General features: G+C 37.9%; 4 protein-coding genes across 6 annotated transcripts in view; 2 read left to right on the forward strand and 2 right to left on the reverse strand.

Moving 5' to 3' along the window:
- Positions 1–3,827, reverse strand: part of tdrd9 (tudor domain containing 9) — a 28,021-nt gene extending 24,194 nt beyond the window's left edge. Inside the window, exons 1-5 of the mRNA XM_051648276.1 lie at positions 3,700–3,827; positions 2,613–2,704; positions 1,419–1,492; positions 936–1,157; positions 677–799 (exon numbers count right to left, since the gene is read on the reverse strand). Coding sequence (XP_051504236.1) covers positions 677–799; positions 936–1,157; positions 1,419–1,492; positions 2,613–2,704; positions 3,700–3,827 — 639 coding nt within the window. The remainder of the gene's footprint in view (positions 1–676; positions 800–935; positions 1,158–1,418; positions 1,493–2,612; positions 2,705–3,699) is intronic.
- A 2,929-nt stretch (positions 3,828–6,756) lies between these two features.
- pgam1a (phosphoglycerate mutase 1a) lies at positions 6,757–9,829 on the forward strand. The gene is made up of 4 exons (XM_051648519.1): positions 6,757–7,158; positions 7,631–7,905; positions 9,170–9,350; positions 9,578–9,829. The coding sequence occupies exons 1-4, from the start codon at positions 7,020–7,022 to the stop codon at positions 9,745–9,747; spliced, it is 765 nt and encodes a 254-aa protein (XP_051504479.1). The 5' UTR covers positions 6,757–7,019; the 3' UTR covers positions 9,748–9,829.
- A 178-nt stretch (positions 9,830–10,007) lies between these two features.
- Positions 10,008–11,943, reverse strand: mettl18 (methyltransferase like 18). Its single transcript, XM_051648518.1, has 2 exons — positions 11,552–11,943; positions 10,008–11,150 (listed from the first exon to the last, which is right to left on the reverse strand). Exons 1-2 carry the CDS (start codon positions 11,651–11,653, stop codon positions 10,266–10,268), a joined length of 987 nt encoding a protein of 328 aa, XP_051504478.1. The 5' UTR covers positions 11,654–11,943; the 3' UTR covers positions 10,008–10,265.
- Positions 11,944–17,427: 5,484 nt separating this feature from the next.
- zdhhc16a (zinc finger DHHC-type palmitoyltransferase 16a) lies at positions 17,428–25,151 on the forward strand. Of its 3 annotated transcripts, none has more exons than XR_007892416.1 (11): positions 17,428–17,573; positions 18,749–18,985; positions 19,075–19,269; positions 19,370–19,458; positions 19,581–19,609; positions 19,765–19,898; positions 21,418–21,513; positions 22,514–22,590; positions 22,699–22,817; positions 23,331–23,401; positions 24,259–24,335. XR_007892416.1 is itself a non-coding variant. In XM_051648718.1 (11 exons), exons 2-11 carry the CDS (start codon positions 18,758–18,760, stop codon positions 24,359–24,361), a joined length of 1,146 nt encoding a protein of 381 aa, XP_051504678.1. In that variant the 5' UTR covers positions 17,428–17,573; positions 18,749–18,757; the 3' UTR covers positions 24,362–25,151. The 3 variants fall into 3 exon arrangements, 2 of the variants coding, with proteins under 2 accessions (XP_051504678.1, XP_051504679.1); XM_051648718.1 differs by having other exon boundaries at positions 22,694–22,817; positions 24,259–25,151; XM_051648719.1 differs by lacking the exon at positions 21,418–21,513 and having other exon boundaries at positions 22,694–22,817; positions 24,259–25,151.
- Positions 25,152–27,381: the final 2,230 nt, after the last annotated feature.

The following is a 27,381-nucleotide window of genomic DNA, read 5'->3' on the forward strand; positions in this document are numbered from 1 at the left end:
TCAAACAAAGATGAGCTGCTTGAATTTCTGCGCCAGGAGTGGCATAAAGTCACCAACAGCAATGTGAAAGACTTGTAGAGAGCATACCAAGACACATGAAAGCTGTGATTGAAAATCAGGGTTATTCCACCAAATATTGATTTCTGAACTCTTCCTAAGTTAAAACATTAGTATTGTGTTATTTAAAAATGAATATGAACTTGTTTTCTTTGCATTTTTCAAGGTCTGAAAACACTGCATCTTTTTTGTTATTTTGACCAGTTGTCATTTTCTGCAAATAAATGCTCTAAATGACAATATTTTTATTTGGAATTTGGGAGAAATGTTGTCAGTACTATACAGAATAAAACAAAAATGTTCATTTTACTCAAAAACATGCTGTACCAATGAATAGTAAATCCAGAGAAACTGATAATTTTGCAGTGGTCTCGTAATTTGTTCCAGAGCTGTATATTAGCCAGGCAGGATATTCTAACCTGTATTGGGCCCTTTTGGGATTATTGGCATTAGCTTATAACTGTTCTTTCTCATGAGGAATACAAAAGGAGAGGTTTAAATCTTATTAATATGATAAAGACACAATAATACAGAAATCATCACATATCCAACCTGTAACATGGTCTGATCATTGCATCTGTGAATTGTTTAATCTAAAAATTGTTTAAGTTGTACATACCTCATCTATAAAGATGTGCGAGTACTCTGTGAGTGTTTTGGAACCCACTAATTTCTGCAGTAAGACTCCTGTGGTCACATAAATCAGTTTAGTGTGTTCTGTGGCCATCTTCTCTAAACCCACCTGGAGCGAGCAGGAGGGAAAGACAGAAAGTAACACTGTTTGATGAATATATATTAAGCCAAACAGCTAATGCTCACAAGTAAATAATCAGCATAATGTTTTATACTGCAAGTTACTACTGGTATGCATCTCACACCTGATACCCCACCAAGCTGCCCAGGGTGCATTTGCGTTCACGTGCAACCCAGCGGGCAATGCTGGTGGCACCGATCTTGCGTGGCTGTGTGACCACTAGGTTACAGGGCATGTTTCTCTCTGCATAGTGATCCAGGATGAACTGTGGCAGCTGGGTGGTTTTCCCACTGCCTGTAGCTCCACGGATAATGATGACTGAGTTATTCTCAGTAAGAGTGACCAACTACACACACGCAAACACAGAGGGAGATTGATATATGCACACTCCTGACATGACATAATTGATACACACTATAACAATTTCTGCCTGAGGCTTTTATCTACAAGCACAGACATATTTAATGTACTTTTAATTTTGGAAGCATTATATGCAAACGTATACTTTCTTAGATTATGAGTAAATGTCTGTATGTGCTTCTTGTCCGCCCTTAGGGATAGAGAAGGTTGGTTAAGTTAAGGTGTAAATGTGTCTGTTTGTGTGTACCTCTTGCCTGTTCTTTGTAATAGGGAGAATTGGATACTCATAACTGGCCAGTGGAGGGGGGGATGTCCCTGGACCTATGGATGGTTCAAAGATCATATGTCAAAACAGCGTTCTTATCAATTGACATTGTGGATTGATGTCATCTAAAGAAAAAAGCCAAAAGACAGTCCCGGCCAGCGCAACAGCATGGAAAAGTGCTTTTGACAGAGCATATTTGCTCTAAAAAAAAATATCAGTTACTCTTACTAATTAAATAATTGCACATTTATTAAAATATGGTGCGACCCAACATGTATGGCTATGCGACCCAATTTGGGTTGCTACCTATAGTTTAAGAAACGCTGGTCTAAAAGGCATCGCTACAATACTGAGTTGCCCCCTGCAAATTCTATGTAAAGATGCACTGCGGTTCCTAAAATTTGCCGGCTCTGACCTCTGGACACGTACTGGATCATAGCATTAGTGCTTTAAAGTCAATCAACTTTCAGTCATGATAAATTGTTTCCTGTGATTTTAATCCCAGTGTAAGTACATTTAGGCAGCAGTTTGTGTAAACTGATCTTTTCATGGTATGTGCGCTTTAGATGTGGCTTCTGTGTGGCCTTTGCAGTGTAAAAACAGCTTAAGTCTAATCGAAAGGTCATATCCACAAATTTTGTCATAGTGAAATAAATATCCTTTTAAAATTACATTATGCTATGGACCACTAAGACTTCCTGTGAAATGACTGCAAAATTTTCACTTTAATGAAACAAAACATAAAAATAAAATAAAAAAAACTTAGAAACAGATACTTGCCAACAGTAACAACAAATGTGGTCGTAGTTACACAGGCTATGTGATCCAAAGATCATTAACAATTCTTACAAACTCATGTCCTGTTTCAATTGAAATGATCAGATATAATTAAATGACTGTGACTGATCTACCTAAAATGACCATATAGCAAACCACCTGGTTATGTTACACTGAGAGGGTGAAAACACATTCTGCTGTGTCAAGATGGCCTCTCAAATTCCCTTATGAGTTCTAAATGTAGTGTGGTGTGATATGTACACTTCTGAACACACTCACTGTCTTCTGAATCACAGTCTATGTCTGCTAACTTGAGTGTGTTCTAATATGATTGTGCTTGTCTGAGTGTCCATGTGCATCAGAAGCAGAAGGTATGTAGAAGTGTGTGTATGTGATTACTGGTCAGCAGTTCTGGCTTCCTGCTTATCTGGTTTCCCCCATCTGATTCTTCCTTCTCTGGAAAGTTATGCTCAGAGCACTGCTCTAAAGACCTTCAGCAAATGCACACAAACAAACAAACAATTTTTTTTTTTTTTTCACATAATCTTCACTCTTTTATGCATAAACTATGCAGACTGTGAAAGCAATATTATGATGTTCAATACAAGTTAAGCTCAATCGACAGCATTTGTGGCATAATATGGATTACAAAAAATTATTTTGACTTGCCCCTCTTTTTCTTTATATTTAAAATTAAATTAAAAATTAAATTTAAAAAAATTAAATCTGGGTTCCAGTGAGGCACTTGCAATGGAAGTAAATGGGGCCAATTCGTTAATGTTAAAATACTCACTGTTTCAAAAGTATAGCCACAAGACATAACTATATGAAATATGTAAAAATACAATTTAAAATACTTTACAGCTCAAATATTACATGAGTTTTAACAGAAGAATTATTTTACTGTTAGAATAAGTGCTTTTATAAATGTACAAGCTTCACATTTCTGCCTTCAAACCCTCCAAAAATTGGCCCCATTCACTTCCATTTTAAGTGCCTTTTTTTTTTTTAAAGACAGATGAGTCTAAATTAATTTTTTGTGGTAATCAACATTGTCACAAATGCTGTCGATTGAGTATAACTAGTATTGAACCCGGAATATTCCTTTAAAGTGTTAAAGAGGAAATAAGTTTCAAGTATGGCAGACCTCAAAACATTGCACCTATATCACAGCTGCTGCATCGGAGCAAAAGGATCGATATGCACGTGGTAAAATTCGTGCACATAGCTTGTATTTGAAAATATGATCTATATTTAGGAAGTTTAAGCATGTGTCATGATGTTTTTTGTTCTAATTAGCGCCAACTGCAAATGGTCCAAAGATCCTGTTGGACTATTCTAAAAAATTACTTAAGTTTTTGCCTCAATTCCATTGTGCCAAGTCACTGAACATAAAGCTTTTAATCAGTACTTTCTGAAAGCACCACGGCTGATGGCTCGTGCATGTGAAAGCTTGAAACAGTTCTCCTGCCTTCATGATTCTTACCCGTCTGTAGAACCTGTACTGTCGGGCTGTGTCTGCGTTTTTACTTCATCAGTGATTCTTATGTTTGCAAACTGCGCCCCGACAGTAAACCAGTGCGCTATCTGTGCTGATGTGATGGCCTGACGCATCCTGCACAAAATATGCAGTCAAATCAACCAAAACCGAAAAATATGGATATGCCAAGTTACAAGAGAACAGCTAACGTGCGACCGCTAGTCTCGCGCTCCCTCTACTAGCATATTTTTCCTCCTCCAGCAGGTGGGGCGTATACAAGGTTAAAACTCACCTTTTCGACCAATAAACACGATCTTTTACTACTTGTTATGTGTGATACGGAGATGGAGCAAGGAGATGTGGCGAGATATTAATGTCAAATTAAATTCCTGGATCTTTATACATCCGAGAGGGGTGTATTAATCAGAAATTATGTGACCGAAATTTTATAATCTGAACACAGCACGTGACGTGTGTACATTTTTCCCGCCAAATCCTTAATAAAACCTGCCAGAGTCAAGGATTAAAAGTATGCTTTTTAGTATAGAGCATACAAATATAAAGTATTTTTTTTTATTTATATTGGATCTGTGCGCATAATTTTCGCATAACAGGATTGTTTTATTAGATTTATTTATTTATTTATTTATTTTACAAAGAGATAATATTCAAGAATATGGGTTCACATTAAATGAAAAACATCGGACATAGATATAGAAGGGTAAAATTAAATTAAGAGGAAAACAATCTGATTAAGATCCAGTTAAAGGTGCACTTAGTCATTTTTGTTTGTTTTATCTTGGACACATTGACTTATTGACACCTAGAGGCTGCACATTTCAAATTCAATTATTTTTAGTGTAATTGATAGAAATTTACTATTCACAAACAGTCATGATTAATTTAAAGGTGCACTCAGTAATTTTTTCCTCATTAAAAATTGTACTCCTTAAAAAAATGTATTACAATTTTGAAATACATGTATTTCACTTACTTGAGATGAAGCACTTACTTGAGATGAAGATGTCAGTCGGTAACCTTATAAACTCAGTAACCTTATAAACTCTTTTATTCTACATGGAGGGAGGTCCCTTCATGGGGGCTGCCATGTTAGAATCACATGACCAGCCGAATGCTACTCACTTAATTTAAGTAACCTTTTATTGGACACTTTCATTCATGGATTAAATGAATCATGGCTGACTGGAAATGGGGAACTTCTTCAGTGGAATCTGTAACTGAAAACTATTGATTTTAAATTATGCTGCATCCACTCTGCTAGGTGTCACTCTAAGTCCAAGATGAAACAAACAAAAAAGTTACTGAGTGAAACTTTATGTGCCCTTCAAGTGGACTCGCAATTACGAGTTCCAAGCACATGAACGATCAAGCAAAATAGAACTTACAAGTGGGAAATTCAGAATTTGAGATGAAACACAAGTTGCCAAGATGGGATGTTGGAAGGGGCATGTCGACAGGAAAGATGATGAAAACGAATGATTATGCAAAAATATTTCAACTTCTGCTTGTTATTTTAATAATATTAATTTGTTATATATGATAGCCAACAACTGACTCACCTTTCGCAATTTGTTTTAAGCATATTAATAAATAATCTTTTAGATACTATGCTTTTATAAATCAAATATGTTGTGAATAAGTGATGCAAGTGTATTTATTTATGTTTATTCACTGGTACAACAGAAAAAGAGCTTTTGCCATCATTCACAGTGTATTTCTTCAGTATTTTGTTTCCCACTTGAATGCATGACGTGTCGTTGTAATGAATGCCCAACTCGGAGGTATGACCTTCCCAGGTCCACTTAAAGGCAGCATTAATCCATGAGTTAAAGTGTCCAATAACAGGGTGGTTACTGTGATTAAGCAAGTAGTATTCGGCTGGTCATGTGATCATAAGATGGCAGCCCCCATGGGAGGACCCTCTCCATATAGAATAAAACTGCTTTTATAAGGTTGAAACTGGAGTCTTCATCTCATGTGTGTCATCATGATTTTATATATGTTTCAAAATTACAATTCATTTATTTAGGAGTGAATCTTTTTCAATGAGGAAACATTTACTGAGTGCACCTTTAAGCTATACTTTGTTTGTAGCAAACTACTGACTGCTCCAAGTGTACTCAGAGTTAAAGTAATGGAAAACAAACTTCTCCAACATTCAGGCTAAAAGGTATGCAATGGCTGGTTCATCTGCAGGATTCCTTAACATTTTAGGGTATATTTTCTGCCTGGGTTTCTTTCCAGGAAGTAAGACAGAGACAGAGGAAACACAAACTCTTTGCACCTAAATATTAATATAATATTTGAATATTCATAAATAGTCATATTCAGCTGTCCGAATGTCATGCAACAGGAGATTTTAAAAGAGTCATTAATAGTTGCATCTTGGCTGAAACCCCACTTGCTGGCACAATCTGTAATCAAAAGATTTTCTAAGTTTTCTAAATCTTCTAACTATCTAAATAACTCTCAGTTTCATTCTACATAGCCCCACTCACTGGGGTTTCACCTGTGGTAATATGCTAGCCCAAATTGTGTGATCATTAAAAAATTAACTTTAGATTATGGCCAGACCTGTATGTGGGCTTATACATTTTGGGGTAAATGAACATCAAATACAGCAGATTAACGTGTTTAGTTCATGGACCAACCTCATCATGCTTTTAGATTTTTTATTTTATGTAATTTTGCAATATTTTATAATGCTTTATTTATCACAACATATAACACATGCAAAGAAACCGCACACACACACACACAAACAGACAGAATACAGAAAAAACTACTTTTAGAAATGAAAAGCATACAAGTTCATGGTCTTCCTCACTAAACCCCGCCCACGCTATCCTAAATTACTTTTCATTGGCTCTTCTATACCACCTCTCCAAGATACATCCAATGAACGGGAAGTTACACTCCTCCCTTAGACTTAATAATTAATACTTCACATCTCGTGTAAGGTAGATGAACTGTGAAAGTTTCAATGTAATTTTCACATTCTTATTTTAGCTAACATATACCAGAAACATTCCGGAGTAGGTTTAATATGAAATATGCAGAGGCATTTATAGGAAGGTCACTGTTTTTTCCATTTCGTGTTTGCGGCCGTTGCGTATCGTTTCCGAGGCTTTGATTGGTGGAGTATTGAGATGGGAAGGTCGAAAGTGTCATTCATTACAGACACGGATGAGAGAAGGGTCTTTTTGATAGGACTCTTTACAGAGCTTAACAACCTGTTCGACCAGGCTCAGCCATCCTGTTTAGTTCAACTGTTACCTTTCATATTATCGCTCTAAACAATAAAAATGGCTGCCTACAAGCTGGTTCTCATTCGCCATGGCGAGAGCTGCTGGAACCAGGAGAATCGCTTCTGCGGCTGGTTCGACGCGGACCTGAGCGAGACTGGGGTTCAGGAGGCAAAGAGAGGCGGTCAAGCTTTAAAAGGTTTGTTAAAAGTATATTATTTTACAGCATCGTGAACGAGGGCCGTATATCTGCCGTCTTTTTTATATCAGCATTTTTAGAACCATACTCGTAGTTCTAAATTGGTTACTTTCGCTTTGCCCGCTTGTCTTTTTTATATTTATTTTTTAATTGAGTAAAGGATATTTTATATTGAGACTGACTTTACACATTTTTTAGAAGAAAATCCTAAAAAAATTATGACTTTCAGACGGCTGTGCATACCGGTTCAGCTCCCGCCTCCGTTATGACGTATGTACTCTTAGCCAATGACCTGCCAATTTGTCTGTTACTGACGGGTTAGAGGCGGGGACTCAGTGATGTGAACGTGCAGCTAGGAACGTGATTGAACTTACGTGCTTAATGTTTTAATAAAGGATGTTGTAACATACAAATGTATACATTTAAAGTTTTGCTTTGTAATTAGCAATTTATGCCATTTGTGCCTCCTCAGATGCGGGGTTCGAGTTTGATATTTGTTACACCTCGGTGCTGAAGAGAGCCATCCGGACGTTATGGATCGTTTTGGACGGTATCGATCAGATGTGGCTGCCTGTGCACAGGACCTGGCGGCTGAATGAACGCCACTATGGTGGTCTCACTGGGCTGAACAAGGCCGAGACTGCGGCCAAGCATGGTGAAGCTCAGGTTAAGATTTGGAGGCGCTCCTATGATATCCCCCCGCCACCTATGGATGCAGATCATGACTTTTACAGCATCATTAGCAAGGTGAGGCCTGTTTTATTTATTGTGGTACTTCATCTGATTTCTTCATCTGCATTATTTTTAGATCATGCATAGTTGTCATCATTATTATTCAATCAATCCAGAATAGCTGAAGTACTGATGCATCAATCATGACATGAGCTCCTCATTCAAATTCACAAATTATGCAAGAAGAAACAGCATGTATTTTTAAATTGTTAAAGTCAGGTCAGACAGCTGCCACTCTTAAAGGGTGGGCTCGTTTTAGCTGTCAGAACAGATTATATTGCCTAATAACAAACTCTTGTCCCCAACACATTGCAGACTTCATAAAAAGCATGATAACATTATGCTAACTGCATCATACTAGACTAAAATTGACCCCAATCACTGTTACATGTTGAAACCTATGTGTATGTGGTTAATCAATGTAAAGGGTAAAAAAAACAAAGCACAACTGTTGATAAGACTCTGGCTCTTATCTGACTGAGAACATCCAAACAAGTCAGGAATTACTATTAAATTAAAGAAGCAGGAATATTACATACTGTCTTGTATATGATATGTTTAATTAAAGGATTAGTTCACCCAAAAGTCAGTGTATAAGTGTGCAATTCTCTCATCACTTACTCACCCTCATGCCATCTAAGATGTGTATGGTTTTCTTCTGCTGAACACAAAGATTTTTAGAAGAATATCTCAGCACTGTATGTTCATACAATGTAAGTGAATGGTGATCAGGCCATTTTAGCGTAAAAGTAATCAATAAATGGTTAAATCAATGTCTTATGAAGTAATCCAGTTGATTTTAGGTGAGAACAGACCAAAATATAATTCCTTTTTCACTGAACATCTTGACTGCAGTCTCCTTGGGGATCATGATTTCAAGCTCAAGCACTCTAGATTTTTGTAATTTAGCTTGAAATGATGATCTTGCCTAGAGACTGCAATGGCAAGATGTACAGTAAAAAAGGAATTATATTTTAGTCTGTTCTCACCTAAAATCAACTGGATCGCTTCAGAAGACTTTGATTTAACCACTGGAGTTTTATGAATTACTTTTATGCTGACTTTATCTCCTTTTTTGAGCTTCAAATGCCTGATCACCATTCACTTGCATTGTATGGACCTACAGTGCTGAGATATTCTTCTAAAAACCTTTGTGTTCAGCAGAAGTCATATACATCTTCGATGGCATGATGGTGAGTAAATGATTAATTATTTTTGGGTGAATTATCCCTATAATGCATCAGATTTATGTCTTGTGGCATGCCTGTTCTTTCTGTAGGACAGACGGTATGGTGACTTAACCGAGGACCAGCTGCCTTCTTGTGAGAGTCTGAAGGACACAATTGCGCGGGCCTTACCATTCTGGAATGAGGAGATCGTACATCAAATCAAGGAGGGAAAGAGAGTGTTGATTGCTGCACATGGAAACAGTTTGAGAGGCATTGTGAAGCACTTAGAAGGTAAGTACAGTATGTTATATAATTCCTTTAGTATATTTAGCTGGATTCTTTTAATGTTTCAAACTCTTCTTGAGCCATTGTCTTGTGTATAAATTCAGTTTATTTTTAATAAAATGAAATCTATTTCTTAAGGACATTTGTTGTAAATAGTCAAGTGCTATTAGGTCACCACACATTTTTGACATTTTTTCCCTTAGTCTCATAGTTTGTTTCTTTTACATTTACAGGAATGTCTGAGGAGGCCATAATGGAGCTGAATCTGCCCACTGGCATCCCTGTACTTTATGAGCTAGACAAGAATCTGAAGCCCATCAAGCCAATGCAGTTCCTTGGAGACGAGGAAACTGTTCGCAAGGCAATGGAGGCTGTGGCAGCCCAGGGCAAAGCCAAGAAATAGAGTATTTACTTATAAGTGTTATAAATTGTACATCAGCATTGATTTGCTGATTAAACGAGACTTCCATATTTACTAGACAGAGTTCTATAAAAGTGTGTACTAGTTAAATAAATATATATGAAACCAGTATATTAACATACATAATTTTACAATATTGGAATCGTTACTAGTATTTATTGGTTAAACAGTTATTAGGGCGCTTAATTTTTGTTTGGATTTGTCTTATCCAAGTCATTCCCTTGGTTAATTTACTTTGTCTCCACTTTGGCAAGAATGTTTACTCAAGCTTTCTCAAATTCATCAAGAAGGGACACAATTATTTATGGACCATTTGCATTCTTTAAAGCCTATTTTGTTTTACGGTAAGTGGAATCACCAATTTTGTTTACTTTAACATTAAAAGAGTGTTGAGATTGAAAAACCAACTGAGTATTTCATATGTTGGTCTGTGTGATGTAAACTCATGTTCAGTCCTTTATTTGATTATTTTTGTGCAGATCAGTACAAGATCATATGGTTCACTTTTTAAATGTCAATGATACAACATGTCTCTTCAGGCCTTGATCCACATCCTTCAAACATTTGATTTGGAACACATTATTCTGCTCAACAAACTTCTGAAACTGATGAAGCCCACCCCCTACTCCAAAATAGTGAGACTTGGTTGCCAAATAAACAATCCCATTTTCAGCAAGCAGGCTGCAAAACACATTATGAAGAGAAGAGTAGTAGTCTGTGTTGTATATGGTTTCAGATGTGAAGATGATATCATATTTCGGTGAAGGATTTTTCTTTTGCACAAGTGTGAGAAAAGAGTTCCAGTCCCCTGAGAAGAAGCCACAATGATCTAATAGTAATTTCTCTGAATTCAGGGCTTTCCTCTTGGATGGTGGGCTACCATTTTTCTCTCCTGTCTCATTATCATCATCATCATCACTCTCTTCTTCGCAGTTGAGAAATGCATTCGGAAATGTTAGTTGCTCTATCACTGTGCTGTTATAATCCTGGAAATCAACTTTGCTGGCTCCTCTCTTCAATGCAAGGATACCAAGTAGACCTGCTCCACAACCCAAATCTAACACACTTTTTCCAAAGAAGGTTTCTTGGATATCGTCAATGTACTCAAGAAGATCATAAGTGCATTCCCATATCTTAAGTCCACCCTCATAAACTCCAGAGATTAGGTCTGAGTTTTCAGTGAGTGTTTTGGCCAGTATCTCCTCGTTGTCCTCTCGTTCAAGGGCGGTCTTCTCAAACACTGATTCATTGAGACAGAAGAGAGGAGGCAATGAACCAATAGTGATGGTTTCAGGCACCCAGTTGTCAAGGTGTGAGAGAGGATCTACCAAATGTTCATGCTCAATTGCACCCTTCATCTTCTTTGGGACAGTTGTACTAATTTCCTGTGAAAACACAAACCATGTGCATACTCTCAATGGTCTGTTGTGATAAAAATAAACAGGGCTGTACCAACCATAGACATTGAGAAGGATGTATCTCCCTCTCCAATATTTAGATTAATGGTCGAATAAGTTTCGTTTTTCAACAATAAAATCAAATTTTACCTTTGGTCCCCATCAATCTTGAAAACGTTGACATGGGATAAAGGGTAAATACACCCATATTCCCATATTGCCGTTTTATTCTTCAACATGAATAAAGCAAGGTCAGTTCCTATTGCTGTTACTGCGTGCTGTAGTTTTATAATCCCAATCAGTATAGTTTTATATCTCAAAGTAAGTCTTCCAAAGCAACTTAAATAGCACAGATATAGCTTAGCAAGCTAAAGATAGAAGTCCCTTACCGTGCATTTAGGATCCGCGTATTTTGCTTTATCGTCTTTATGTTCATCGCCATTGGTTCCTTCTGTCTGCAGAGGAATATCGAAGTTGAAACTGAACGCCATGTCGAGGACAAATTCAACCACAGTAGTGCGTGAACACGTGTGAATAGCTACAAGAGTGGAACTACAACTCCCACAAATCTTTGCTGCAGTTGATTCGTAATCGCGTTGAAAAATAATTAAACTAAACAGTCATTACGATATAAGATATGACACGATATGAAGTAAACAGGCTCGTTTGAGATGCGCAAGTTCTGCGCAAAACCGTTCACTGGTTATCACCGGCAGAAGCATGCCGGTAAGAAATCTGTCCAACTTCCGACGGCAGTTGCTTTTTCCGAGCTGCGCGAACTGCAAGCACGATGGGAAATGACTGGCTGACGACACAGCTTAATGTTCATTGGCTTAAACAACCGTGATTTTTGGTTCTCTTTTAAAATGTTTTATTTCTTTATTTTTTTTATTAATTATTATTTTTTATCTCTAATATCATGTTTTTATGTGTATAAATTATACGTGAATATTCCCAACACTATGACAGCGGAATATACAGTATGTATGGCATACACTGGCGGCCAAACGTTTGGAATAATGTACAGATTTTGCTGTTTCGGAAGGAAATTGGTACTTTAATTCACCAAAGTGGCATTCAGTTGATCACAAAGTATAGTCAGGACATTACTGATGTAAAAAAACAACACCATCACTACTTGAAGAAAAAAAACAAAAAACATTTTTGATCAAATCCAGACAGGCCCCATTTCCAGCAGCCATCACTCCAACACCTTATACTTGAGTAATCATGCTAAATTGCTAATTTGGTACTAGAAAATCACTTGCCATTATATCAAACACAGTTGAAAGCTATTTGGTTCGTTAAATGAAGCTTAACATTGTCTTTGTTTTTGAGTTGCTACAGTATGCAATAGACTTGCATGTCTTAAAGTCAATATTAGGTCAAAAGTGGTAAAAAGAAAAAAAGAAACAGCTTTCTCTAGAAACTCATCAATAAAAATTTATGGAGGAATGAAGGCTATACAATGCTTGAAATTGCCAAAAAACTGAAGATTTCATACAAAGGTGTACACTACAGTCTTCAAAGTCAAAGGACAGCTGGCTCTGACAAGGACAGAATGAGATGTGGAAGGCCCAGATACAACTAAACAAGAAGATAAGTGCATCAGAGTCCAAGATGGCGGCGCGGTAGCATGCAGCGGCCGCTCCGGATCCAAAAAGGTGCTATTTTTGTTTCTTAGCCCGACTTTTACGGCACATGGACATCAGAGCAACCGGTGTTCGTGTTTACCATCGCCAGACACTGCTCAAATACAAGAATCATGCAACAGCCAAGCTGCATGATGATCTGCAGGAGAAGCTACACAAACTCGGTTTGCTGCGGAGACCAGGCCCCCAGTCCTCGGCGTCACCTGATGCCGGTGGCCAGGGGAGGGGACGTCGTAAACGGTGTGTGATGAAGCGGAAGCGCGGCAAGAGGGCGGGGGTCCATGCTAAGCTAAAAACAAACCCTAGCCGTCTGATTCTCCCGTCTATCATGCTCTCAAATGTTTGCTCCCTGGACAATAAACTGGACTACATCCGACTCCAGCAGACTACGCGGCGTGAGTTTAGAGACTGCTGTGTCTTTGTTTTCACAGAAACAAAAAACAAAACAGAAACTTTTTGTTTTCCATTCAGCTAGATGGGCTCGCCTCATTTCGTGCCGACAGAAATGCAGCTCTGTGCGGTAAGACTCGCGGTGATGGCTTGTGTTTTTACGTCAACACGGAATGGTGCAAGAACTCTATGCTAGTCTCTAGATACTGCTCATCGCTGGTGGAGTTTGTGACTGTTAGATGCAGACCTTTTTATTTACCACAGGAATTCACCACTGTCATTATAACCGGAGTTTACATTCTCCCCAGTGCTAATGCTAAGGAAGCGCTCTGTGAACTGTATGGGGCTATTAGCGAACTGCAGAATGCTCACCCTGATGGACTGTTTATTGTCGCTGGAGATTTCAACCATGCGAATCTCAAGACAGTGCTCCCTAAATTCCATCAGTATGTGGACTTTGCAACGAGAGGGGCGAACATGCTGGATTTTATTTACACAAACATCCCAGGCGCGTACCGGGCAGAGCCCCGCCCCCACCTCGGCTACTCAGACCACATCTCTGTTATGCTAATCCCAGCATACAGACTGCTCGTCAGGCACACAAAACCGCTTCTGAAGCAGGTGAAAACCTGGCCAGCAGTAGCCATCTCTGCACTTCAGGACTGTTTTGAGTATACTGACTGGCACATGTTCAGGGAGGCTGCAACATATGGCGATTCTACCAACTTGGAGGAATACACAGCATCAGTGACCAGCAACATCAGCAAGTGCATTGATGATGTCACTTTCTCCAAGACCATCACCAAACACTCCAACCAGAAGCCGTGGATGACTGGGGAGGTGCGTGCGCTGCTGAGGACCCGGGACTCCGCCTTCAGAGCAGGCGACAAGGCAGCCCTAAGAACAGCGAGGGCCAAACTGTCCCGGGCCATCAGAGAGGCAATGCATGCACACGCCCAGAGAATCCACAGTCACTTCCAGGACAGCGGCAACACGTGGCGCATGTGGCAGGGCATCCAGGCCATCACTAACTACAGGACAACATTAGTTGCCTGTGACAATGATGCCTCCCTTCCAGATGCGCTGAAAGACTGCTACACTCGGTTTGAGGTGCAGAGCGACGTGGCGGTGAGGAAGACCACCCCTCCTCCCAACGACCAGGTGCTATGTCTTACCACGGGTGATGTGAGGAAAACTCTACGTAGAGTCAGCCCATGGAAGGCTGCTGGACCAGACAACATTCCTGACAGAGTGCTCAGAGGATGTGCAGACCAGCTGGCGGATGTTCTTACCGACATCTTCAACATCTCTCTGAGCAGCGCTGTCGTTCCAATGTGCTTCAAGGCCACAACCATTGTCCCCGTGCCAAAGAAGTCTTCAGTGTCCTGCCTCAACGACTACCATCCCGTCGCAATCACACCCATCATGAAGTGCTTCGAGAGGCTCGTCATGAGGCACATCAAGACCCAGCTGCCCCCTCACTAGACCCACTGCAGTTCGCGTATCGTCCCAACCATTCAACAGACGACGCCATTGCCACAAACCTCCATCTGGCCCTCACCCACCTGGATAAAAAGGACTCATACGTTCGAATGCTGTTCATAGACTTCAGCTCAGCATTCAACACAATCATTCCTCAGCATCTGATTGGAAAGCTGAACCTGCTGGGCCTGGACACCTCCCTCTGCAACTGGATCCTGGACTTCCTGACTGGGAGACCTCAGCCAGTCCGGATCGGGAACAGCATCTCCACCGCCACCACACTGAGCACTGGGGCCCCCCAGGGCTGTGTGCTCAGTCCACTGCTGTTCATTTTGCTGACTCACGACTGTGCAGCAATGCACAGCTCGAACCACATCATCAAGTTCGCCGATGACACGACTGTGGTGGGTCTCATCAGCAAGAACGATGAGTCAGCATACAGAGAGGAAGTGCAGTGGCTGACGGACTGGTGCAGAGCCAACAACCTGTCTCTGAATGTGGACAAAACAAAAGAGATGGTTGTTGACTTCAGGAGAGCACAGAGTGACCACTCTCCGCTGAACATCGACGGCTCCTCTGTGGAGATCGTCAAGAGCACCAAATTCCTTGGTGTTCACCTGGCGGAGAACCTCACCTGGTCCCTCAACACCAGCTCCATTACCAAGAAAGCCCAGCAGCGTCTCTACTTTCTTCGAAGGCTGAGAAAAGCACATCTCCCACCCCCCATCCTCACCACATTCTATAGAGGGACTATTGAGAGCATCCTGAGCAGCTGCATCACTGCCTGGTTCGGGACTTGCACCGTTTCGGACCGCAAAGTCCTGCTGAGGATAGTGAGGACAGCTGAGAATATCATCAGGGTCTCTCTTCCCTCCATCAAAGACATTTACACCACACGCTGCATCCGCAAAGCAACCAGCATTGTGGATGAACCCACACACCCCTCACACAAACTCTTCACCCTCCTGCTGTCTGACAAGAGGTACCGAAGCATTCGGTCCCTCACGACCAGACTGTAACAGCTTCTTCCCCCAAGCCATCAGACTCCTCAATACTCAGAGACTGGACTGACACACACACACACACACACACACACCTGTACACCATCCAACTTTTGCACATGTCCAGAGTTGCACTTAATTCATTGTCACTTTGTACCTTGCTGCTACCTCAATAACTGCTATGTCCATAGAACACTATTTCATAGTATGTTATGTTTACATTCGGCATTTTTAGAAAGTGTCATCTTTTTGCACTACTCAGATTAGAAATGTGTACTAGTCGGCCCTGCACTATCTCTCACTGTCTCCTGTTTCCTTTTTAGTAATTATTGTACTGTCTTGTACATTTTGCACACGTTTGCACTTGCAATTTATGTAGGAATGTGTAGGTCTTATTCAGTCTGTGTAGTCTCATGTGGTTCTGTGTTTGTCCTGTGTTGTTTTATGTAGCACCATGGTCCTGGAGGAACTTTGTCTCATTTCGCTGTGTACTGTACTAACTGTATATGGTTGAACGACAATAAAAAAACACTTGAACTTGAACTCTAGTTTGAGAAAGACGCCTCACATGTTCTCAGCTGACAGCTTCATTGAATTCTACCCGCTCAACACCAGTTTCATGTACAACAGTAAAGAGATGACTCAGGGGTACAGGCCTTATGGGAAGAACTGAAAAGAAAAAGACACTTTTGAAACAGAAAAACAAAAAGAAAAGGTTAGCATGGACAAAGAAACACAGACATTGGACAACAGATAACTGGAAAAGAGTGTTATGGATCTTAACCCCATTGAGCATTTGTGGGATCAGCTAGACTGTAAGGTGCGTGAGAAGTGCCCAACAAGACAGCCACATCTATGGCAAGTGCTACAGGAAGTGTGGGGTGAAATGTCACCTGAGTATCTGGACAAACTGACATCTAGAATGCCAAGGATCTGCAAAGATTTGATGAGAACTCTTTGAAGTAGTTTAAGAAGTTCTGAACATTTTTTTTCAAATTGTAATAGTAATTTTTCATGTTATTAATGTCCTGACTATACATTGTGATCAGTTGAATGCCACTTTGGTGAATAAAAGTACCAATTTCTTTACATAAGAGCAAAATCTGTTCATTATTCCAAACTTCTGGCTGCCAGTGTATGTGATTGGAATCATGTTTCTAAAATATGTGTCTTTATTAAACTAAACATTGATGGAAAGATACGTCTTATGGGGGGAATTAAATAACAGGTACATTGAGTGTCTTGTTCATCATATTTATTTTCATTTAAAAACAACAGAATTTAAATGGCATCCACTTTATTAACAACAAAGAACATGAACGTGAATCATGCGATATCTGCCTTTGATCTCGCCTAATGTTACGATACAAATTCAAAACCATATATATTTTTCCAGAAATATTATACACTCCACTTCTTAAACTCCAATTCCCAGAATCCCAGAGTAAGGGGCCGTTCAAAACGAACACGTTCTCGCGTTAAATATGTCTCGAGAGTCGAGACGTGCTTTTAAAAGTTAGCGTTCTTTTTTTATTTTTATCTGACACTAAAACACGAACTGGACGCTGAGCAATGGCCAAAGACGTCCTTCTAGCACGTTTACATAGAAAAACAATGGAAAAAGAGCGCAGACGGAAACACACACACACACACACACACACACACACACACCTTCATCTTAGTCATATAAAGAAAAACTGCAATTCCCAGAGTCCCATCGTGACAGCTCACAGTCCTGCGCAACAGACAGACAGCGAAACATATGAAATCAACTGGGTTGAAACTACTTTTTCCATTTATTTGCCTCCATCTGTCACGATTAAAATGCTCTTTCAGCGGTATCATGAGTTGAGTACAGCGCACTGGTAGAAGAAGATCTCGGGCAGGTAAGAGAACAAACTGCTCGCATTTCTGCCTTGCTGTGTGATTTATGATGTTCAGCTCTTGTTTGATTCATCCAGGTCCGGATTTATTGTGCTAACGGATGTGCAGCATACATAGATATAGAGTTTTTACCCACATTTATTCTTATTGTGACTAGATCAGTATATAAATCTACAAAAAAAAAAAAAAAAATGTGTTGTGTACATTTTATTTGTGTGTTAATGATCATTTTAAAGGAACAGACTCTAACCCTGAGATTATAGTCCTGTTTATGACATGGGGGATGGTGGATCATGTTGCCCATTTCTAAAGTAATCTCACAGTGCCTTTCCCCCCTATTAACTGTTAAATTCCTTTCTGTTTATGTATGTTTTTTGTTTTCTAATCAAAATGCCATTGTTACAACAGATGGGTGGTGCTGTTCTATCCACATTATGATTTGCCTGGAATGTAGAATGTCAAGATCTGTATCCGGCATTTGTACATTTTACAATGTCTGGGCATCCAGTGCTAACATTAGCATTTTATTTTTTTATTATTGTATTTGCAGCTCTTTATCCAAATATGTATTTTTTAGAAGTTAGCTTGCCATAGATTTTGTTTTCTGCTTAACTGGATTTTACAGAGGTTCTTTTCATCATCCCAGATCTTTGATTGTGTATGTAAATGTTTTTGTGTCCGAGAGATTTTAATCTCAAAGCCAGTGGAGTTGCTTTTTGAAACCCCTCTAGTAAAATTACAAACCAGATTAGAACATCAAATCCATGAAAGAAGCATTAGTCACTTGCCAAACCATGTCTGCATTTTTTGAAAAGTGAACCTAAAATGGGCAAGGCTGTTTAAGTGCTGTGATCACTATTATCAGTCATTTGAAGTATGCACCAATCAGTAAAGAATGCCGCCTTTTAGAGACTCTAAAGAGGTCTGTTGTATCTTTGTATTCTGTCAGATAATCTGGGGGTATCAGAAAACTAAACCATGCTTGAATTATTGGTTTGGATCAGTCCACACCGATTTAGGTGCTTAGGTGGATACTTCGTTAATCTAATTGGCTTAAAAGTTCAACAGAGTGGGCATTGTCAATGAGTGAATTGCAGGCTGACATAGAGAAACTTGCATGTGAGGATATTCAGGAATTTGCGATAAATTAGTAAAAGAAAACATCTTGTCATTACAGGGGTGGAATATGCGTCCCTGTTCCACTGTCATGCATCTGCTGCTGAGATGCCTGCGCGGGTGTGGTAGGCACAGTCGCTGTCGCCTGCCCAGACGACTGAGGCAACCTGTGAGCTACATCAAACTTATATTCAAATCCCTTTATTTTAACTCTCTCACTAATTCGGAAGTGGTGATGGACTCCCTCCTTGAGCCAGTGTTTTGGATGGTGGAGGTTGTCACACGCTGGTTTGGAAAGGTAAATCATTTCTTATAATCACTCTCCTGTTATATTTGTAATTATTATGGCCATGCTTTTCTCTTACATCCGGTACTCTTTCTTTTAAGGTCTTTGTATTTTTAATAGTAGCTCTTACCAGCTCTGTGGTCTTCATTGCATACTTCTGCCTTCTGCCGTTGGTCCTACAAACATACACTCCTGGCTGGATAATGTGGCACATTTGTTACGGAAATTGGATCCTGGTCATGATAGCCTTCCATTACTACAAGGCCACAAAGACCCCCCCTGGAAATCCTCCTCAGGTTCAGCACTTAAAGACACGCCACATTCCAGTAGAGCTGCAGTATATAACCAGTGTCATGCATAACCTAATAGCTCTTCTTTTTTCTCATTCTCCCTCAGATGAAAAATGACATCCCGTTTGTGTCAGTCTGTAAAAAGTGTGTCATTCCTAAACCAGCGAGAAGTCATCACTGCGGCATCTGTAAAACGTAAGAGAAAGACACAACTTGACATTGTCCGAACAGGATGATTGGTGACTGAAGAACAGCTACATGTTATATTATTATTGTGAGAAACATACATTCAGACATCCCTCTGTCTTTCTCTCCAGATGTATTCTAAAAATGGACCATCATTGCCGTATCCTTGTGAAATAATGTATGACCATGTATACATTAGCTTCCTTTTTACTTGCTTGTTTTTTACACACTTATACATTCAGGTTAACACCTCAAATACACACTATGTTTTTTGTTCTCCCTTGTGTACTTTGTTCCTTAATTGTGTATTTTCAGCTTGGCTCAACAACTGTGTTGGTCATTACAATCATCGTTACTTCTTCTCGTTTTGTCTCTATTTGACTTTGGGCTGCATGTACTGTAGCATCAGCGGTCGTAATCTCTTTATTGATGCATACAATGCCATAGATGTAAGGCTTTGTTTTTTAATACATTTAATGTTTTGCATTATGCTTTTCGGTCTAAAATATTAGATTCAGGGTTCCCACAGTCAAGAAATATGTGGAAATATTACAGAATTTTCCAATAGTCATAGAAATTAATACTATCTTAAAGTCAGAAAAGTAATGGAAATTTTGAATAGAGGTCGACTGTTAGTGGATTTTGTTGATACTGATATCTAAAGTGGTGGGAAAGGCCGATAACCGATTAATCGGCCGATGGATTTATTTATTTTTAATAGATTTATAGAATGTAAAAAAAAATAAAAAATCATAATTTTACTATGGTGGGCAAAAGAGTCAAAAATGAATAAAATCCCAGATGCAGTTTTTTGTTCAACCAAAATCCCAGTGATAACCAGAAAAAAAAAAATTTGGTGCAAAACACAGGATTTTGAAGTATAAACAATGCCGAAAATACATCAGTGACCCTTATTTTGAAATTATACAAAAATAATATTTTTTTTGTTGTTATTGGTCAGAATGATTCATTAGTGAATCAGTCTGAATTTAAATGATTTTTAAAAATCATTTAACCCTGTTGTTTCCTTTATTTTTAATTCATAATCTCTGTCTCATACAGGTATGGACCTTTTACTCACTTATTCAAAGCCTATAAAATTGCTCTGTTAAAGGAATAGTTAATGAACATTCTCTCATCATTTACTCACCCTCATGCCATCCCAGATATATATATGACTTACTTTCTTCAGCTGAAAACACATGAAGATTTTTTTAGAAGAATATATCAGCTCTATTGGTCTTTACAATGCAAGTGAATGAGTATCAACATATTGAAGCACATAAAGGCAGAATAAATGTAATCCATGTGACTCCAGTGGTTTAATCCATGTCTTCAGAAGTGATATGATAAGTGTTGGTGAGAAACAGATCAACATTTAAGTCCTTTTTTACTATCATTCTCCACTTTTACTTTCTTATTCTTTTGTTTTTGGCGATTCGCATTCATTGTACATATCGCCACCTACTGGGCAGGGAGGCGAATTTATAGTAAAAAAAGGACTTGAATATTGATCTGTTTCTCACCCACACCTATCGTATTGCTTCTTAAGCCATGGATTTAATTACTGGAGTCATATGGATTACTTTTATGCAGCCTTTATGTGCTTTTTGGACCTTCAAAGTTCTGACCACCATTTACTTACATTGTATGGACCTACAGAGCTGAGATATTCTTCTAAACATCTTTGTGTTCAGCAGAAGAAAGAAACTCATACACATCTGGGATGGCATGAGTAAATGATGAGAGAATTTTCATTTTTGGGTGAACTATCCCTTTAATAAGTGGGCATAATTTTTTATGCATTTATTCTGCAAAATTAATAAGGTGTTATGTGTCCCTTCTGAGGTGGCGTTTTATCTCTTGTCTTTCTCAATGGTTATCTGTCTCTCCTTTTCTGTTTCTGTTCTCAAAGTCTGGGCTAGTAGGCATGTCTTAACTGCCAGCTGTCTCTCTGCCAATCCATAGCAATTCAGGCACATGGAAGTGGAGAAACAGGGGATCCCGGTGACAGGGATTGGGTTGCTTATCGGCATCGTACCGTCAGAAGCCTTGGCTGGGAAGGTATAACAGACGGCTCATGATGTCAGCTTGACTTTAAAGCTGGAATTTGGTCTTTTCTGCTCGCAAATTAACACTCTTAACACAAATGACATGCTATGAAACCACAACAAAATTATTTCTGGAATTCCTTATTTCAATGCTAACAGTTCACATTTAAATTAATACTACCTACTGACCCTGCTTTTCTCACAATTGGATGAGGAAGGATTTACTGCTGAACTTTAGACTGTTTAAGCTCTGGTTGGTTAGATCTGACGCACTAGACATGTCCTAGAATTGGAGCAGTGAATTTGGTATTTGGTCCACATTTCAGCTTTCATGTATATGTTTTTGTGATCTTCATGAACTATTTGTGTTTAAGTTACCCAGTTAACTCGGTTTTACTAAAGCTTTAAGGTGCACTGAATATTGTTTTGTTTTTTTTGTTTTTTTTTTTAAATATGTCTTCTTGGACTTACACTGACACCTAGGGGCATGGATGAAGCATCAGTAAAACACAATATATTTCAGTTAGCGATGACAGTGTAGAATTTAATTATTCACAATTAGCAATGATTAATTTAATCCATGAGTGAAAGTATCTAATAACAGGGCATTTATTGAGACTAAGGGAGTAGTATTAAGTTGGTCATTTGATCATATGATGACAGCCCCCATGAGGGGACCCTCCACGTAGAATAAAACAGCTTTTATTAGGTTACTGATATGACTGGAGTCTTCATCTCATGTGAGTGCTGATGATTTTGTGCATATGTTTCAAAATTATATTCATTATCTAGTAGTAAACTTTTTTTAATAAGAAAAAAGTTACTGAGTGCACCTTTTATTGTTGCTTACTATTTACCATATACATATATAATAGTTTATTTAGATAAAATAAATTATAAAATATTAGGTATTTTTATTATTATATTATAATTATAATGTTATTATAGTTTATGCTTTTATATAATATGTCATAAAAATGTTTCCCTCTTCTTATGTTTCATCGGATACATAGGTCATTTCACAACCTCCATACAACTATAAGGACAGAATGTTTCACAAGAGTGTTATCTACATGTGGGTCCTCACAAGGTACATCATTTCAAAAGGCTATTCTTTCACAGCAGCTCCAAAACTGGTTCTATTATTTCTATAGATGCACATCTTTTGTTATGTTTGCTGGTTTTTCCATCAGCACAGTGGCAGTTGCCGTTGGAGCGCTGACATTATGGCACGCTGTACTTATCACCCGTGGAGAGACCAGCATTGAACGGCATATAAATGATAAAGAGGCCAAACGTTTGGCGAAACGTGGAAAGGTAAGTATGTACTCAGCCCATTGAGAATGATTGTAAGGCCTTGACAATACTTCCTGTATAAACAGGCTAACTTTTATTATTGTATTATTATTTATTTGTATTGTTATATTTCTCTCACGATCATGGAAACGTAGACATAACTGGGTATTTTAAAATTGTTCAGGCCTGGAAAATTATATAATTTCTATAATAAGTTATACTTTTTTTTTAGTTATGCTAAGCTCTAAAAAAATGTAATCAGTTAGAAATGCTCTTTGTAAGTGCAATCTCTATTAAATGATATTTTTTAAATCTTTAGAAATTTATTAAGAACAACTGGAAAAGTAATGGGAATTCATTGGTCAAAACTGTGAGCTCTGTACTTTGGAACAATATGTATAATGAAAAGTGATTACAAATACATTTGATCTAAATTAAATTAACTACTAAATCATTTAAAAATAGAGTGTTTTGTTGATTGATTGTTTAACCTATGTTTAGTTTAAACATTTTCTCTTTTTTTTTATTTTTAAGGTTTATCGGAATCCTTTCAATTATGGTAAACTGAATAACTGGAAAGTGTTCTTTGGTGTGGAGAAGAGAAGGTGAGAACTAGTTTATGTTAGTAGTTTTACTTATTAAACAAATGTTTGACAATTATTTAAATGTAAACTATCCCACCAGCAGCTGTCTATTGATAAAGTCTGATACAAAGATTAAAGGAATATTCCGGGTTCAAAACAAGGCATAATGGCATAATGTTGATTACCACAGAAAAATAATTTCGACTCATCCCTCCTTTAAATAAAGCACAGGGTTTAAAGGCAGAAATTGAAGCTTATAATTTAATAAAGGCACTTACATTAATTCTTCTATTATTTGACCTGAAAAGTTATTTAAATTGTCATTTTTACAGTCGTTTTAGGGTTTGTTGATATTACATCATCATGACAACAAAATTGTAAAAATGGCTATAACTTTACACAGAAAAGGTTAGTAAGTGATTTTATCACACTATATTCATGTTTACATGCATATTGTTTGTGTTGTGGCTATACTTTCAAAATAGTATTTTAGTGAGTATTTTAACGTTTATGGATTGGCCCCATTGATTTCCATTGTAAATGCCTCACTGTAAACCAGATTTTTGCTTCTTTTTATTTATTTATTTATTTATTATTTTTTTGTGATAATCAATATTATGCCACAAATGCTGTCAATTGAGCTTAACTTGTATAGAACCTGGAATATTCCTTTAAGCTCATGGGAGAACAATCGTTAAATTCAGTTAGGTCTACAGGATGCATTAGCAGACAGGAGAATCATTAAGTATACTAGATTGTAAACCATAAAATACTGACAGACTGTTCTTGACTTAAATGTAGTGTTTACATTTGACATGTTCTTTGTTGTATTCTATAGTCTGTTAGCCATGGTTTAATGTAAAATGTTATCTCCACAGTCATTGGCTGACACGTGTTGTCCTACCCTCGGGACACACCCCATATGGGGATGGACTAACATGGGACATCTACCCTCTTAAAAAAGACATGTTGCCTGTCTGAGATGTTAAAGACCTGGGTGTCCTGCCCAACATTCTTACCAGGGTAAAACTCACCAGTTGTGCCAAGGCTGAATGCAGAACCAGAGCCCTGGGATAATGGGAGTCTGCAGAGCCCAGATTTAGACCGTGATCTTATGGGATGACGATTGCTCATTCTGGCCAAATGTAAAGACTGTCCTCCAGAAAGAACATTTAATTTTTGGATATTTTGTAAAGGAATTCATAATGACATTTGCTATTTATGGAAAATACTGTGTTAAAAATGCTGGTAGCCATTTGGGGCTATTCTCTGGTTTACACGTTTGTTTGTGTAATTTTGTTTTTAACTCTACTTATGTCACACAGTGTCATTATTTAAAGGGGTCATGACATGCCTTATATAAAATTTTTGTATGTTCCTTGAGGTTCACTTATAATGTTAGTTAAGTTTTTTGCAAAAAAATAAATAAAATAATAATAATAATGTTTGTAAAACATGATCATTTTCCACCCTGATTCTGACCCTCTATCAGAAACACTCTGGTGCTGCTTCTCCATTAAGACTTGACAGTACACGCCCACTGTCATGATTGGCTCTCTGCTCTGACTGACCTGCTCTCTCCTTTCCTCTTATATGTCAAAAGATCAAGGAAAATTTTATTCCTCATGTCATGACGCCTTTAAGATTTTTATGCACTGAAATCCAACACTTTATTTACAAGTCAACTACATATCAAAACCCTTGCTTATGATTTTATTACATAATTTGTCAACATTTTTTGTTGAAAGATTTTAAACATTAAAAATACAGTATCATGTTAAAATTAAATTGCCTTGTACCATTTCTTAACACTTAAATGCATTGCTGTAGATTACAGTCCCTCCAGGATTTTGCGATCTCAAGAATTTTTGCAAATTCAACCAGTCTCCGCATTATTTGCGGTAGCTTGCAATTTGTTATAATATCCGGGGAAAAAAAAAAAAAAAACGTAAATCAGAGGGAATCCCATCGCTTTCCTTCATGTTTGACAGGGACAAAACAAATGCTTGAAAACCTTGAAGCAGTCGCAACATATCCAAATACACAGCTGCCGTTGTATAATCTCCATAGTAACAGCGTAAGCGTCTCCGTCTCGTCCACGTTGTGCGTTCACTATCAAAATCCTTGTCTAAATTTTTGCGGGACCACAGACAGCACACATACATCACAGCTAGCGTTTAATCTTCACCCTGAGTGCTGCAAATGAGACATAAAAACCCGCGTTTAAACAAAGAATCTCTAACATTCACTTAAAATCTCAATTAGTTTTGTAGTAAAATGTGTTTAGAATTTGAAGTGCTTAATGCAGTAAGCTACGAATCTGAAAATGGCAAAATATGCACTTATATGCTGAAAATAAATTTTTATAAATGTTTTTACTGATATAAAAGGTCACGTGCATACGCAACATAGGCCTATAGTTCAAAATATGACAAAAATTGCCATTTTCATATATGTAACATATTTTTTAAAACACTTATGGAATTTAAATTTGTACATAAATGCTCAAATATATGAACTCTAATTGTATTTGTGCATATACGGCCATATATCAGATTTCAATATCAAACAATGTAATAACTGCAACAGGCATAATTACTGAATCCACAATTGTGTTTTTAGTTTACAGATTTAGTGCACGTTTATTTTATCCTTAAACAAGTTTTCTTGCATTGTCTGAGGCAGAAAATTTGAATCCAAAAACAATTAAGGGTCTTCCAATACACACAAGTTTCACCTAAATGTATGGTATTTTTGTGTGTTTTTTTCTTTTCTTTTTTTTCTTTTTTTCTTGCTAACTGCATATTCAGGTATTGTGCACTAAAATATTTACATGTAATTGCATTTACTATGTAATTAACACAATTTCAGAGGTGTATAATGATGATTTGTGAGTTTTCACTCCAAAACAACCCAAAAAATGCCACAAATTGCATAGCAAAATTTGAGAAAAGCCACAGCAAAATTCAGTCATTTTGGTGGGACTGAGATTACATTGTAATGTCTTATAACTGTCACTTTGCTTTTCAACAGTTTTCAAAACATTCTTCTGAACAGCCATAAAGAGCACTTGAACCAAAAACTGGGTAATATAATCACCTATTTATTCCTTCTGCTAAGATTACAGCTCCCCAGATCCAGAAGAAATTCCAGTTAATGCCTTCTGACAGAAGGGTCTAAACACAAGTTTGTTACAGTTTGCATTTATAGTACAGATTGTACCTATAATAAATTTAAAAAAAAAAGCTCTGGCAACCTTCTAAACAACCTTCAGGCAATCAATATACAGGACATTGTTCTTCTCTTTTCACTTGTCAGTGTATGACAAGGCCTCATCTCTGCAAACACATCAAAATCTATCAGACTCCGCATAACACTTTATATACACTGGCAGCCACAAGTTTGGAATAATGTACAGATTTAGCTGTTTCGGAAGGAAACTGGTACTTTAATTCACCAAAGTGGCATTCAACTGATCACAAAGTATAGTCAGGACATTACTGATGTAAAAAACAGCTCCATCACTATTTGAAAAATATCATTTTTGATCAAGTCTAGACAGGCCCCATTTCCAGCAGCCATCACTCCAACACCTTATCCTTGAGTAATCCTGCTAAATTGCTAATTTGGTACTAGAAAATCACTTGCCATTATATCAAACACAGTTGAAAGCTATTTGGTTTGTTAAATGAAGCTTAACATTGTCTTTGTGTTTGTTTTTGAGTTGCCACAGTATGCAATAGACTGGCATGTCTTAAGGTCAATATTAGGTCAAAAATGGCAACAACAAAAAAAGAAACAGCTTTCTCTAGAAACTCGTCAGTCAATCATTGTTTTGAGGATTGAAGGCTATACATTGCTTGAAATTGCCAAAAAACTGAAGATTTCATACAAAGGTGTACACTTCAGTCTTCAAAGACAAAAGACAACTGGCTCTAACAAGGACAGAATGAGATGTGGAAGGCCAGATGTATAACTAAACAAGAGGATAAGTACATCAG

This window comes from Myxocyprinus asiaticus, chromosome 21 (assembly GCF_019703515.2).
Source record: "Myxocyprinus asiaticus isolate MX2 ecotype Aquarium Trade chromosome 21, UBuf_Myxa_2, whole genome shotgun sequence".
Lineage (NCBI taxonomy): Eukaryota > Metazoa > Chordata > Actinopteri > Cypriniformes > Catostomidae > Myxocyprinus > Myxocyprinus asiaticus.